This window comes from Notolepis coatsorum (genome assembly GCF_963971535.1).
Source record: "Notolepis coatsorum genome assembly, chromosome: 12".
NCBI classification, from domain to species: Eukaryota; Metazoa; Chordata; class Actinopteri; order Aulopiformes; family Paralepididae; genus Notolepis; species Notolepis coatsorum.
The window spans coordinates 17,707,003-17,722,578 of record NC_140176.1 but is presented as its reverse complement, the minus strand read 5'-3'; the positions used below and the strand labels follow the sequence as shown (position 1 = coordinate 17,722,578).

Sequence of the window (15,576 nt, the reverse complement as noted above, 5' to 3'; positions counted from 1 at the left end):
AGATTCATGTGTTTTAGGACGTCGTGTTGGGGAGCACTGGAGACTCCCAAGTGGAAGCCTACTTTTGAGGGGAAACGGGAGACTCCATTCCTGTACATCGCTATTGTATTTTGCCAATATAAAAAAAAAGGTCAGCAGAACGTTACATTTTGTGAGGTTTTTGTCGGCGCATGTCAAGCAATTACTTTCCAACACTGAAAACAATGTTTCAACAAACTTTTCAAACAATGTAAGCGTTGTGTCGATCATTCTTTTTATACTCGTCAAATACTATAGTGGTCCGAACTATAGTGTCTCCAAATATTAGGGCGAAAACCTAATTCAAACCTTTATTTATTCTCTCAAAGACGATTGAGGTCACCCTCGTTTTCAATGTCGTCGAGACTTTACAGACATTTCAATGCACACATTTCTACAATATAACAATAATAAATGTTAATAACTATCTACCGGTATATAGTACGTTTCACAAATAGACCACAGTCCAGAGTGCCCCACAGCAATTAGTATATAATGAACATAGGCATAATACCAATAATACCTGTTTGTGCCAGTCTGATAGTTTTAAGTGTTTATGTAGTTTATGTAATGGGTGCATCGTCTCCGACAGTGTGCGGAGGAGCAGAAACATGTGTCCGAGTCGCTGTATCCGTTCACCTACAACCCCAAGATGAGCCTCACCCTCAGCCAGGCGCCGGACAGCTCCCAGAGGTCCCCGCCCGCCACACGCACCCAGAGGTCCCCGCCCGCCACACGCACCCGACTGTCGGGTCTCACCGAGGCCCACGAGCACAAGGTCGGTCCCAGTAGATCAAGTGGATCATCTTTGTCTTTGAATGTGTGTGTGTGTGTGTTTCAAGATCAAGATTCAGGTATTAGGGTGTTTATTTGTAATAAAACACAAGATACCCGGGTGCGGCTGGGTAGCGCAGTGGACTAAGCACTCGCCTACCACCGCAGAGACTCTGGGATCGAATCCAGCTGTCAGCGGTACCTCCGGCTTGGTCAGTCGTCCCCACTAACACAATTGGCAGTGGTAGCGGGTGGGAAGCCGGTGGGGTATATGTGTCCTGGTCGCGTCTATTCTTAACCCAACGCATGTTTGCTTCCGCGTTCGCGTTTTGCGAATCTGATTGGCCACTGCCGTTTCTGGTGCGATCTGATTGGCCACTGACGTTTCTGGTCATGTGACATGTGCGCCCAATTGCGTGACGCGCCCATTTCCGCCTCGACCAGCAGCAAACTACCTAACGCCTACGATCCACACTCTAACCTTAACCAACTTCGAAAGAGTGCCTAAGCTTAACCGGCGAAAGAACTTGCCGTCACACGATTGGCGCGACCAGAAACGTCAGTGGCCAATCAGAGCGCAAAACGCGAACGCGGAAGAAAACATGCGTTGGGATAAGAATTTAGGCGTCCTGGTCGTTGTAAACTGCAACTCCTACTGGTCGGTCGGGGCGCCTGTTCAGCAGGGAGGGGATCTGGGGGGAAATAGCGTGAACCTCTGCACGCGTTACGTTCCCCCAGTGAAACTCCTCGCTGTCGGGTGAAAAGAAGCGGCTGGCGACTCCACATGTATCGCAGGAGGCGTGTGGTAGTTCTTCACCCAACCCAGGCCGACATTGGGGCAATGCGCGCATCGACCGGGAAGGGATTTGGCATAATGACTAAATTGGGATGGGTGAAAAATACAGAAAGCCCAGAAATAAATTGAATAAAAAATAAAAAAACGGAATGAAAAAAAAAAAACAAGATACCCTCAATGGAGAAACCCACTCCCATTGTCAAAAGAAAGTCTGATATGCCTATAAATACTTCTACTATGAAACTGAAAAAAACATGATGAACCTTTACAGGAAGGATGGAGAGGAGATAGTGAAGTACTGCAGTCTATGTTTTTGGGAAATGTCAGTGAAGCAGAAATCATCCATTGTATCAAAGTCAAAGAATAAGACATCCATTGACAGTGATGGGATAGATATGATTATAGTGAAAAAGACAATTGATTATGATGACAATACATTTTAATCTAATTTAATATCCCTCTTATCTGTATCTCCCCCAGCCTGAAGACCAAGCCGCAGAAGATGCAACACCACCACGTCGTGTAAGTGATGGAGAGGTGGAGGGGGACCAGACACAGGACACCAGAGGTGGGTTTCATTTGCCTTATTTTGCCCCAGAATTGCAGAATTACAATTACTTGTAATAGTTTAGTTTCTTTTTTTTGCGCAGTATAAAAACAACAACACAATAACGACATCTGTAAAGTACAAAATATATACAGTGCAGGAAGAGGCAGAAAAGCCCAGAAGGCTTGTAAGAAACCTCCACCTATAATAATAATAAACGTAATTATATTACATATAGCAAGTTGGAAAACCAGATCAATGTAAGGACCTTATTGGAGTATGTGAGATTAAGAAGTAAGTGTGTGTGTGTGTATGCGCGTGCGTGAGAGTGAGTGTGTGTGTAAGTTAAAATACAATACACTGATTACAATACACTGTTACAATATAATAATCAGATGTTCCATCACATTTTTAATAAGTAAATACCGTAATTCCTCTAATAGTAACCCCGGCTTGTATTTGTTTCAACTGTAGCGGGTACCAGGCTTGTATTAGGAGGAGGCCTGTATAAGAGGGAGGCCTATATTTCAAATTTTCAAACGGATCATAATGAATAAATCAACATTTTGTGTCAGTTTGAACCCAGTAAAATGTACTGGGTTCATTTATTGAAACCAAGTACTGTATGAAATAGTAAACAGTGCAATTACAGGTGGTCACTGGTCATTTCAACGTTTTCAAAGTGAAATCAAGTAACTCGCTCAGTATGCAGCTCAGTATATTAGTAACCCGGCTTGTATTAGGAGGCCGGCTTATAATTGCTTAGCTCAAGAGCGCACCCGGCCATTAATAGAGACCCGGCTTGTATTTGAGACCCGGTTACTATTAGAGGAATTACGGTATGAACATAATGATATGAACATAACGATGCATTTCTCGTTGACCTTTTTTCTTCTGTTAGAAATGACCGAGACGCTGGAGACGAGAGTGAACCTGCAGCGGCAGCTCCAAGAGATCATGTCGGCCACCAAGCTCACCTCCCGGAGGCGCACCTCGGTACGGCTGACCCGGCTGGGCTCGGGAGGCACAGACACGGGCCCCAACACCCCCGACAGGCCGGGGTCCCGAGCCGGACGCGGCAGCAGCAGCAGACGCACCTTGGAGGCTCTGAGGTGGGAAGACGAGATACAGATGGGAATCGTAAAAAACATTCCTGAGCATGCAGTCGGTACACAGTCTCGCTGAGATGGACTTTAATGACCCGTTTTGTAACTGTGTACATTTTCACAGTAGTTCAGACCGAACAAGGACGCACAGTGGCTGTGTTTACATGCACACATCTATTGACCTCATTACGATATTAATGAGTTGCTCTGCGTCTAAAATCCTCTGCCGTCTTTCTCTCGGGGGGCCCCCAGGGTGTCCAGAGCAGCGGTGATGGACATCAACACGGAACCGTCTCAGAGTGAGCAGATCGTATGGGACGACCCCACAGCCCGGGAGGAGAGGGCCAGACTGGCCGACAACCGGCAGTGGCCTGGCAGCCCCTCCCAGCAGTCTGAGCCCCTGGCCATGCCCCCGGCCCCCATTGCACACGCTGAGAACGGCCCGACGCTCAGGGACTCCATGACCGACTCTGAGCTGGTAGAGATAGGTGAGGACAGTCCGCTGAGTTACATAATTATTGTTGATAATCCTAGAATTTCTTATTTTTTATTTTTTTTTCATGCATTTGTGTTGCATGTCGACATTCACCTCTAAACCCTCTTCTCCCCGTTCCAGCTGCCTGTGATGGCATCGACCAACCGATGGGCCAGAGGGTCGTGACCCCTTCAAGAGAGGAGCCAGAAGAAGACCTCCTCACTCCTAAAGCCCCCGACATCGCCTTCCCCCTCGCCAACCCTCCAGTACCACCAGAGCCACAGGTGACCACACACACACGAGTAGAAATACACCCAGGTGACCACACACACACACACACACACACACGAGTAGAAATACACCCAGGTGACCACACACACACACACAAGTAGAAATACACCCAGGTGACCACACACACACACACGAGTAGAAATACACCCAGGTGACCACACACACACACACAAGTAGAAATACACCCAGGTGACCACACACACACACACGAGTAGAAATACACACAGGTGACCACACACACACACACGAGTAGAAATACACCCAGGTGACCACACACACACACACGAGTAGAAATACACACAGGTGACCACACACACACACACGAGTAGAAATACACACAGGTGACCACACACACACACGAGTAGAAATACACACAGGTGACCACACACACACACACGAGTAGAAATACACCCAGGTGACCACACACACACACACGAGTAGAAATACACACAGGTGACCACACACACACACACGAGTAGAAATACACACAGGTGACCACACACACACATGAGTAGAAATACACACGGGTGACCACACACACACACACACACACACACACACGAGTAGAAATACACCCAGGTGACCACACACACACACACACACACACACACACACGAGTAGAAATACACACGGGTGACCACACACACACACACACACACACACACACACACGAGTAGAAATACACCCAGGTGACCACACACACACACACACACACACACACACACACGAGTAGAAATACACACGGGTGACCACACACACACACACACACACACACACACGAGTAGAAATACACACAGGTGACCACACACACACATGAGTAGAAATACACACGGGTGACCACACACACACACACACACACACACACGAGTAGAAATACACCCAGGTGACCACACACACACACACACACACACACACACACACGAGTAGAAATACACACGGGTGACCACACACACACACACACGAGTAGAAATACACCCAGGTGACCACACACACACACACACACACGAGTAGAAATACACACAGGTGACCACACACACACACACACACACACACACACACACACACGAGTAGAAATACACACAGGTGACCACACACACACACACACACACACACACACACACACACACACACACACACACACACACACGAGTAGAAATACACACAGGTGACCACACACACACACACACGAGTAGAAATACACACAGGTGACCACACACACACACACAAGTAGAAATACACACAGGTGACCACACACACACAAGTAGAAATACACACAGGTGACCACACACACAAGTAGAAATTAGGGCTGACCTTGACTAGTCGACTAATCGATCGAAAGGAGCCGTAGTCGACTACCAACCTCTTAGTTGAATGGCAAAAAAAATTATTATAATATATATTTATTATTATTCTTTTTTTTAATCATTCTTTCCAAAAGCAAAGAGGCCTAGAAGCATGGCTAACGCTAATGGCGCGCATACCAGCGAGGCTAACTGCCTAAAGGCCTCTGCATGCTACAGCAAATTCAAAGCAACTTCAACACAACATCGACAAAGCAACGGTGTTGCAGACACATTACCTTTATGCTTCTGCAAAATCAACGCGCAGCCTATGATGCAACAAAATGTACCCCGGATGTGCGGCTCGAGCGCGCCCAGCCCGCCTGAATACTTTGGGCAGCCGAAGGTGCCCACTCTAGCCATTACAAACGGATTTCCCTTCTCAACCATACATCGTTAGTATAATAATAGCCCTGTTTATGATTGTTTTCGCTTGTGTTCTTGTATATAGTGTAATATCAACCCAGTCCATCCCCATTGTTTCCCCAATCTCCTTCCACAAATTCATCGTCATAATGCTATCCTTGTAGTCTTTAGACCCGCTATTATATAAATGTTGGTACTTTCGGACCTCCTCTGCAATACGCTCCTGCATTTGATTCATTTTAAACAAACAATTAAACAAGTGTAATGAAACAATACACTAGCTATCGAGCTCCTGTCAGAAAGTTTTCTTTTGGTCTCGAGCTCCTGTCAGAAAGTTTTCTTTTGGTCTCGAGCCAGGAACACTAGAAGTGACAGACAGCCCCGCCCCCATTCACTACCAACCAATCACTGCTACGCAATACCAACGCAACGGGTCTTTAGATTAGATTTTGGACACAGGTACGCAACGCCCAAGCAACACAGTCTACAAGACTGTCTGCAACAAGCGCGCTGAAATCGCGCCGATGTTGTGTTGAAGTTGCTTTGAATTTGCTGTAGCATGCAGAGGCCTTAAGAAAACGGCACCTGAAAGAGTTCACACACTAGACATATCAAGAGATGTATCCATCAGTGGACAAATTGCATGCTTTCGCAGAGGACAAGAAGCCTTCAGTCGACTTCATATAATTATAATATAATAATATATATACCTGTTGTTTGCCTCCCATGACGTCTGTGGTGGTGATGATGATGATGATGATGATGATGATGATGATGATGATGATGATGATGATGATGATGCCATGGAATACTATGGGTTTGTCTTAAAAAGGTTGTTTCTTCCCCTCAGGAGGAGAGTGAGGCAGAGAGGGAGCCACCGAGATTCCAGCTCTCCTCTCTCAACCCCCAGGAACGTATCGACTACAGCCACCTCATAGAGCAGCTCGGTGAGTCTATCTACAGCCACCTCATAGAGGGGCTTGGTGAGTCTATCTACAGCCACCTCATAGAGGGGCTAGGTGAGTCTATCTACAGCCACCTCATAGAGCAGCTAGGTGAGTCTATCTACAGCCACCTCATAGAGGGGCTTGGTGAGTCTATCTACAGCCACCTCATAGAGGGGCTAGGTGAGTCTATCTACAGCCACCTCATAGAGCAGCTAGGTGAGTCTATCTACAGCCACCTCATAGAGGGGCTTGGTGAGTCTATCTACAGCCACCTCATAGAGGGGCTAGGTGAGTCTATCTACAGCCACCTCATAGAGGGGCTAGGTGAGTCTATCTACAGCCACCTCATAGAGGGGCTAGGTGAGTCTATCTACAGCCACCTCATAGAGGGGCTAGGTGAGTCTATCTACAGCCACCTCATAGAGCAGCTAGGTGAGTCTATCTACAGCCACCTCATAGAGGGGCTAGGTGAGTCTATCTACAGCCACCTCATAGAGGGGCTTGGTGAGTCTATCTACAGCCACCTCATAGAGGGGCTTGGTGAGTCTATCTACAGCCACCTCATAGAGGGGCTTGGTGAGTCTATCTACAGCCACCTCATAGAGGGGCTTGGTGAGTCTATCTACAGCCACCTCATAGAGGGGCTTGGTGAGTCTATCTACAGCCACCTCATAGAGGGGCTTGGTGAGTCTGTCTACAGCCACCTCATAGAGGGGCTTGGTGAGTCTATCTACAGCCACCTCATAGAGGGGCTTGGTGAGTCTGTCTACAGCCACCTCATAGAGGGGCTTGGTGAGTCTATCTACAGCCACCTCATAGAGGGGCTTGGTGAGTCTATCTACAGCCACCTCATAGAGCAGCTCAGTGAGTCTATCTACAGCCACCTCATAGAGGGGCTTGGTGAGTCTATCTACAGCCACCTCATAGAGGGGCTTGGTGAGTCTATCTACAGCCACCTCATAGAGGGGCTTGGTGAGTCTGTCTCTATCTAGGGCTGTGACGGTACAGACCTCCAGAAACCAAGACAGAAAGTTAACTTTAGCAGTTGATGGTCATCAGTAACAGTGACCTATACAGTACTACTCTGGGTGATTATGGAAAATAAATATCAAGTAATTCAGAGGGCCCCTTTTCTTACCCCGATATTGACATGTATTGCAAAATTACATTAGATAGTCCAGTTGATGCTCATACTATTGGACTGCATGATAATGTTCCATACAGTAGCAAACTGAAATAGTAGATTTCCTCATATATTTGAGAAATACTTTTGTGAGAAATCTTGACTTTCTTTAATTATTAATTTAAACAGGAACATTTTGTGATGAGATAAAAATTCCATGTATATGCCTACAGATGATCGTGAACGCCTCATAACTAGAATGCTATGGAAAAAGAAGCGTGTCATGTCCTTCTTTCAGTGTCATAGTTGACTCCCAATTTCCATCTCGAGCCCATTTGAGTTTGGGAAATACTTTTTTCTCCAATTTTATTTCTTGCCTCACGATATTCACTGGCTGAAGTAAGATTTCAGCGTATCTAGACCCCTCAGAGATGAGGACTGTGGAGAAGAGCAGAGAGCAGCAACTAGCCAACTGTATACGACACTATGCTGAAAACATTGATATTCTACCTGGCTAGTGGCTACTGCCAATTTGAGATGGGTCTATAAATCAAACCACTTGTATCTCAAAGCCAACAGATGCTCCCTGGCTCCATTTACATGGAAATATCAGCATGCAGGGTTTATTGCAAAAGTAAATCTCTGCTGCTGATCGGGGAAACCAGACACTCGGAGGGCTTCCTCCTGCAAATACATTTGTGAGCTCAGTATCCGGCCATGTTTTTGATGATTAGTTTATTCCACCACACAGTACACAGTATACACTAACTGTACACAATAGACCACATGCTTAAAGCAGGGTTCGCACAAGGTCCTTGATGTGCTTAAAGTGCTTTATTTTTGAAAGTGCTTGATTTTTTAAGTCAAGGCCTGGAATTCCTTGAAAACAGCCCATTTTTAACAAGGTGCTTAAAAAGTCCTTGAAATTCAAATCAACCTTTCGCATTGAATGTTTTGTTCGTCCATGATCAAATTGTTCTGAATCAAGAAATCTTTTTCTTTGGTTCTGTTTTTACTTTTAATCAAATCTGACGAGTCGCTGTCTCTCGCGCTCCAACTGCTTTTCCTCATTTCTTCACGTGTGATGCTCTAGCTTGCTCTAGCTGGCAAGCAGGCCAAGAAGATGCTTAAAAACACAGCATTTAAAAGTGAATTGTATCCTTCGAGTGACATCCTTGAAAATGATAAATAGTGCTTGTAAAAGTACTTAAAAGTCCTTGAATTTCATTTTGCAATGTCTGTAGGAACCCTGTTTTAAAGGGCAGTTCACAGTTTGGAGATATCCACTGTAGAGATATCTGCTATCACTCACAAAACAGTGGAGCTGAATTGAGTGCCAAATAAATACATTTGAAAATCTCACCAGCAATGTTTCCTTCCAGACATCATGACACGGCTACTCGAGGTAATCACATACCTCATTGAGAACAGTTTCATGGGGACTTGTTTTCTACCGAAGTACACCTGCCATGATGGTTCTTAATGAGAATGTTCACAATAAGGTGGGTGGATTCTCTTGGGTAGCCATGTCATGATTTCTGGAAAGAGACATTGCTGTTGAGCTTTCTTGTGTATGTCTTGGTGCTTTGAGCACTATATAAACCCAATGCCACTCCGTTCCATTGTATTGGAGTGACAGCAGACATCTCTAAGCAGATATTGAACTCAGTGAATCACACCAAATGGATGGATAAATAGCACTCCAGGTAAGGGAGAAATATTTTGCTTTTATAATATTATTTTGGGTGAACCCTTTTAACTCATTCAGCGCCAAACACGGGAATTCTCGTGTTTCAAATCCAACCGTTGAGCACCTCGTTTTTAGATCCTTTTTTTTAATTTTCCCATTCTAAAGACCTGCCTGTGTCTCCCTGGCACCACTGCCTACGTTATAATTGCAAAGACGAATCCCAAACTGGGTCTTTCAGTACCTCCGGCTGCAGGAATCCCCTCCCCCTCAAAGTGAATCAGCACACAGCTATCTGTCGTGGATTTGCTCGCCTGAAACCTATTGTTTCCCATATTATAGGCCAGGCCCAATGCACCAGTGATGGCGATTGCGATGTAACTACTGGGATTATTCATTTTGGAGTACCTTCTGACTAAGGTATGGTCTATTTTAGGTCTATTTTACCGAACCTAAAACATGCTTTTGGTAACGATCGCAGCTTCGTAAAATGACCCCCCCCCCCCCCCCTTGATGATTTTGTGACGAAACATCTAATATGGTATATACCTTTGTTTTGGAAATAATATAGGTTTCAGGCGAGCAACCCGAACGATTTGCGCATATGCACGTCATATCTCACAGTATCTAGAAAACGAGACTGGATTATTTTGAAACGGGGCGATGTTTAGCATGGAATAGCGCACAAACGAAAGTATGTAGAAATTAACTGGTTTGTCCATGTTGGACTATAAATAGTGCCTGTCAAATGAGCCATACTATTGTCTCTCCATAGCTATAATATAGAATATATACGATGGGTCCGCAAACATTGTGAAAATGGTCAATAACGCTGGCGCCAGGGAGTAAAGATGGGAAAACAGCGTGGCAGTCAATGAGCACTATTTACCAGCAGATAAAGACATTTTTATGGCATTGCTCAGTTCCCCAGCACCCTTCCTATCTCTGGTAAAGCAGTGACACTACTTTCAGCTCTGTGAACTATGTAAGCATTAACCAATAACCAGCAGCACCTCAGTCTCTGAACGTGTCCTGTCTATGTTCCTCCTATAGGTGGCGTCGTCCTGGACATGCAGTCCTTTGACCCCAGCTGCTCCCACATCGTCGTGGGGAATCCCCTGCGGAACGAGAAGTACCTGGCAGCCATGGCCGCCGGAAAGTGGATCCTCCATCGCTCCTACCTGGAGGCCTGTCGCTCCGTGGGTCACTTCCTCCAGGTCAGGCTCTTAAACACGACACCACTTCCTCCAGGTCAGGCTCTTAAACACGACACCACTTCCTCCAGCTCAGGCTCTTAAACACGACACCACTTCCTCCAGCTCAGGCTCTTAAACACGACACCACTTCCTCCAGGTCAGGCTCTTAAACACGACACCACTTCCTCCAGGTCAGGCTCTTAAACACGACACCACTTCCTCCAGGTCAGGCTCTTAAACACGACATCACTTCCTCCAGGTCAGGCTCTTAAACACGACACCACTTCCTCCAGGTCAGGCTCTTAAACACGACATCACTTCCTCCAGGTCAGGCTCTTAAACACGACACCACTTCCTCCAGGTCAGGCTCTTAAACACGACACCACTTCCTCCAGGTCAGGCTCTTAAACACGACAGACGACCACTTCCTCCAGCTCAGGCTCTTAAACACGACAGACGATCACTTCCTCCAGGTCAGGCTCTCAAACACGACAAGTCAATCTGACAACTCTTAGACTATAAGAATCAGGGTTCCCGCTTGTCCTGGAAAACCTGGAAATTCAGGTACTAGATTCCCAGTCATTGAAAACCTGGGAAATTGACTAAAATGACCTAAAGGTGTGTATTTAGTTTGAAACTCGACTATTGGTAGGATTTATAGCAGTGCTACTTCCCTATTAAACTACGCACGTCATTTACGAGGAATTGTTGGCACACAGGAGTTGTTGCTAACAATGGGAAGACCTTATTGTACAGTTAGCAGTGATGAGTGTAGCTAGCAGTCACCTGTAAGTGCTGGAAAAGTATTTCTCAAAGAGAGTGGGAACCCTGAAGAATGCAGCTGTGTGGAGGGAGTTTATTGGATCCAATCTACGTAGGAGAAATGAGACCCAGACAAGGAAGGGTTGGGTGTCTGCTTTCATTAGATCACTGGTTCAAGTCTCCAGAATGTCAGCTAGCAGGGTATTGTTGTGTATCTGCTTTCATTAGCAACCGCACAGTGACGAGGACATGTTGCTTTCTGTTGCCTTCTTACCACATCCACTCCACTTACCCTTAGCCGTCAGAGGTCTACCCAGGGGTGCGTTGCTCATGGGACGGGGTTGCACGCCGAGCAACCGGCTCTGTGAGCAGAAGCAGAAGCACGCACATGCACGGATGTGCACACGTGTGCACACAGGAATGCGCTGCACTCGACTGATGCGCCAACTCGCCAAGTACCCACCTGGCTACTTTGCATAACAATAGCGCAGGTCGCCACTCGCCAGGTGTGTTCAAATACGTTCTCAGATACATCCACACAACTTGTGAATGAAATGTGTTACATTCCATTCCTAGAGGCAATTAGGCATTGTCTTTAGTCTGTGCGCACGCAAGGGAACATTTATGCGCGTGCACGTGGCGTCATTAAAACAGTGCAACCAGCTTTGAAATCCCCAACGCACCCCTGGGTCTACCCCTCCTGCTGACTTGTTGTACACAAATTGTAAGTCGCTTTGGATAAAAGCGTCGGCTAGATGACAAAAAAGATGTACACCCTACTTTAATCAAATATATGTCATGGTAATGGCTCTATTTTGTCGTGGAATAGTGATGGGAAAATTGTGGAATTTACTCAGCAAAAACCCGTAGGAACCCTGTATGTAAATTAAAACACTGACCTGTGTTCCAGGAGGCTGAGTATGAGTGGGGCAGTGGTTCCATCCTGGACGCCTTGCCTTCTATCACCTCCCAGCAGAAGAGGCTGGCCATGGCTGCCATGCGCTGGAGGAAGTCCCTGCAGGAGCGCTCGGACCAGAAGGTACTCCTCACATAGCTCTACACGCTAGAATTGTACTTCTGTAATATACCATATTATATATACTATATATATTGTACAAAAATCTTAATTAGCTTTTGCATATTGATTTGTTATATACTAGTCATTGGTTAAGTAGGACTTTTCTCTAAACAAGCCTTTGTCTCATTCCCCTCAGGGAGCGTTCAGTGGTTGGACAGTGATGCTGAACATTGACCAGAGCAGAGAGGCAGGATTTAGGCGCCTACTGCAGTCTGGTGGCGCAAAGGTTGTTACTTGCTTCTCCACTGTGTCACATATCACACCCTCACAATCAACTCACTTAAATTAACACAGTCTTCATGTGGAAGGAATGTAATTGGTATTACATTTTTTTTTTTTTTTTTTTTTTTTTTTATGTAATTGGTATAATAAGTTTTTATACAGAACCTGTTATGATGTCTTTTAACTTGTCTATGTGCTGTCTGAGGTCTTTTAACTTGTCTATGTGCTGTCTGAGGTCTTTTAACTTGTCTATGTGCTGTCTGAGGACTTAACTTCCCCTTGCCCTTGTTCTTCTCACATCTCTAGTTATCTCCAGGTGCTACCCAGTCCCTCTCCATCCCTGTACAAGGAGGTTCTCACATCTCTCTGGTCTCTCTCCAGGTGCTACCCAGTCCCTCTCCATCCCTGTACAAGGAGGTTCTCACATCTCTCTGGTCTCTCTCCAGGTGCTACCCAGTCCCTCTCCATCCCTGTACAAGGAGGTTCTCACATCTCTCTGGTCTCTCTCCAGGTGCTACCCAGTCCCTCTCCATCCCTGTACAAGGAGGTTCTCACATCTCTCTGGTCTCTCTCCAGGTGCTACCCAGTCCCTCTCCATCCCTGTACAAGGAGGTTCTCACATCTCTCTGGTCTCTCTCCAGGTGCTACCCAGTCCCTCTCCATCCCTGTACAAGGAGGTTCTCACATCTCTCTGGTCTCTCTCCAGGTGCTACTCAGTCCCTCTCCATCCCTGTACAAGGAGGTTCTCACATCTCTCTGGTCTCTCCCCAGGTGCTACCCAGTCCCTCTCCATCCCTGTACAAGGAGGCCAGCCACCTGTTTGCAGACTTCTCTCGGCTGAAACCCGGAGACTTCAAGGTAGATGTGTCAGAGGCTGCCTCCCTGGGAGTTAAATGCTTGAAGCCAGAGTACATTGCTGACTACCTCATGCAGGTTAGTGGGGCTGTTCACTGTTTATGGCCCATCATCTGATGTTATTAATGCTGGATGTTTAAAGGAACATGCCAACATTTTGGGAAATGTGCTTACCGTCTTCTTCAGAGTCAGGCAAGAAGATGGATACCAATTTCCTCTGTGCGTTCAATAGAAAGCTTTCCGGCTGCACGCTAGCCTAGCTTAGCACAAATGATTGGAAGCGGATATTCCTTTTTCCTATTGCTAGGTTTTTTGTGAGTTTTTCCTTACCTTCGCGTGGAGAGTTGCATTCATTTATTTATTTAACATTTTATTTTGGATTTCGTGGTGTTTTTGTTTTGTTCTTGATTTATTGTGATGTTTCTTCTTGACTTGTTTAAGGAAGACGTGTCCGGCCCATGGGGACATGATTAACGTGTGTTGTCGGGCCTTATAAATTTGATTTGATTTGATATGGAACTCCTCTCCCGGAGTTTTAAGCTAGGCTAATGGTCCGTATCTAACCCTTTCAAAACCTACTATTGTTTATTTGTATCGGTCCAATTCGTTTTTCAAACGGCTGCTGCAATTCTTCTGTACTGTTGTAGCTGTATGATGAAAATTACGTTTTCTATTCATCTTGTCACCAGGAGCCATCGCCACCCATAGAACTGTATTACCTGTCTGCCTCCGGCGACACTGCTACTCCCTCCCGCAAACGCAAAGGAACAGAAGGGTCCTCTGTGCTGAAAAAGACCCGTCTGAAATGAATTCCTCATTTCCACCAAATGTCCCATTTCTACATTCCATTTAGGACTGTCTCCTTCCAAGCCATTTTTTTTAATAATACTTGTATGAAATTAAAAGTAATTGCAATATGATAGTTGGCTCATTCTATCATTTAAGACTGGTTTAGAATGGCAACCTACATGACATGTACTGTAGCACTAAATGACGTGTGTGGAAAATGTCGAGTCACCGTTAGGAAAGTGCCTGCATTGACGCTGTGTGGCCTGTAGATGGCAGTACTTGTTCATTGGATGAATCGCATCCGTCATTCTGGTGATTGTATTTCAGCCTGTTAATTTAACATTCAAAATCGTTATTTTAAGGTCACGTATACCAAAATATAAACTACTGTTCAATCAATAACTACATATTTTTAGCATCATCATTCAGATTATAGGCTTTGCACATACTACATCCACACTGGTTATTGTTTTGTATTGTAAATTGGAGCTATTTATCGCCGTTTCTGCTGGTATTGTTATGTTATTTTATACAATTTATATATAGGTCCCATTTTATTCATGCCGCTGCTACAAAGCAGAGGAGAAAAAAGAATTTCACTTCTGTACAGGATGGATGTCGTGATGAATAAAATCTGCTCTCAAAACTAAATCTTGGCAGTTTTGTTTGTTATCACTCTATATTACAACAACACGCATTTAAATGAATTATTTATCTGATCCGTCATCTTTCATTACACAGGCTCCTCTGCCAGGAACGCCCGCCTCACTGAATACAGCAGCTTGTATGTCAGATTGAGTGGTTGTGATTTATCACTGTGATTACGGCGCTTTATGTGCGTTTCTTTTATATCTAAATCCCGTCTGAATGATGGCAGTTAAAATTGGTAACAGGACAATTATTGAGGGCAGGAGACTATATGTCAAAATACTGTTTAATATGCCTATTATGTAGACTACGAGAGGCAGTCACTATGAATTGAAAATGGGGGACCCTGATGTAAACAAGACGAAAGTCTTTCTCCGGTCTGCATCCCCTTAACAATTGTGTGTATTGAGCTGTACTGTATTGTACCCATTCTGCAATCTGTTAAATAAAGTTTTCATTCATTCATTCAGTCGACTGGGGATTTTAGTTTACATAATTATTGTAAATTTTTTGGTAGCAATGTTGGCAATCATTCAAAAGTATGAGGTTTGGTGTT

At 45.2% G+C, this 15,576-nt stretch overlaps 1 protein-coding gene across 1 annotated transcript in view; it reads left to right on the top strand.

The window, feature by feature from the left end:
• topbp1 (DNA topoisomerase II binding protein 1) overlaps positions 1-14,991 on the top strand; it is a 36,877-nt gene extending 21,886 nt beyond the window's left edge. The window contains exons 18-28 of the mRNA XM_084325674.1: positions 611-796; positions 2,069-2,156; positions 3,037-3,247; positions 3,494-3,729; positions 3,858-4,000; positions 6,564-6,660; positions 10,524-10,687; positions 12,339-12,467; positions 12,643-12,732; positions 13,500-13,661; positions 14,273-14,991. Coding sequence (XP_084181800.1) covers positions 611-796; positions 2,069-2,156; positions 3,037-3,247; positions 3,494-3,729; positions 3,858-4,000; positions 6,564-6,660; positions 10,524-10,687; positions 12,339-12,467; positions 12,643-12,732; positions 13,500-13,661; positions 14,273-14,392 — 1,626 coding nt within the window. The 3' untranslated portion in view covers positions 14,393-14,991. The remainder of the gene's footprint in view (positions 1-610; positions 797-2,068; positions 2,157-3,036; positions 3,248-3,493; positions 3,730-3,857; positions 4,001-6,563; positions 6,661-10,523; positions 10,688-12,338; positions 12,468-12,642; positions 12,733-13,499; positions 13,662-14,272) is intronic.
• Positions 14,992-15,576: the final 585 nt, after the last annotated feature.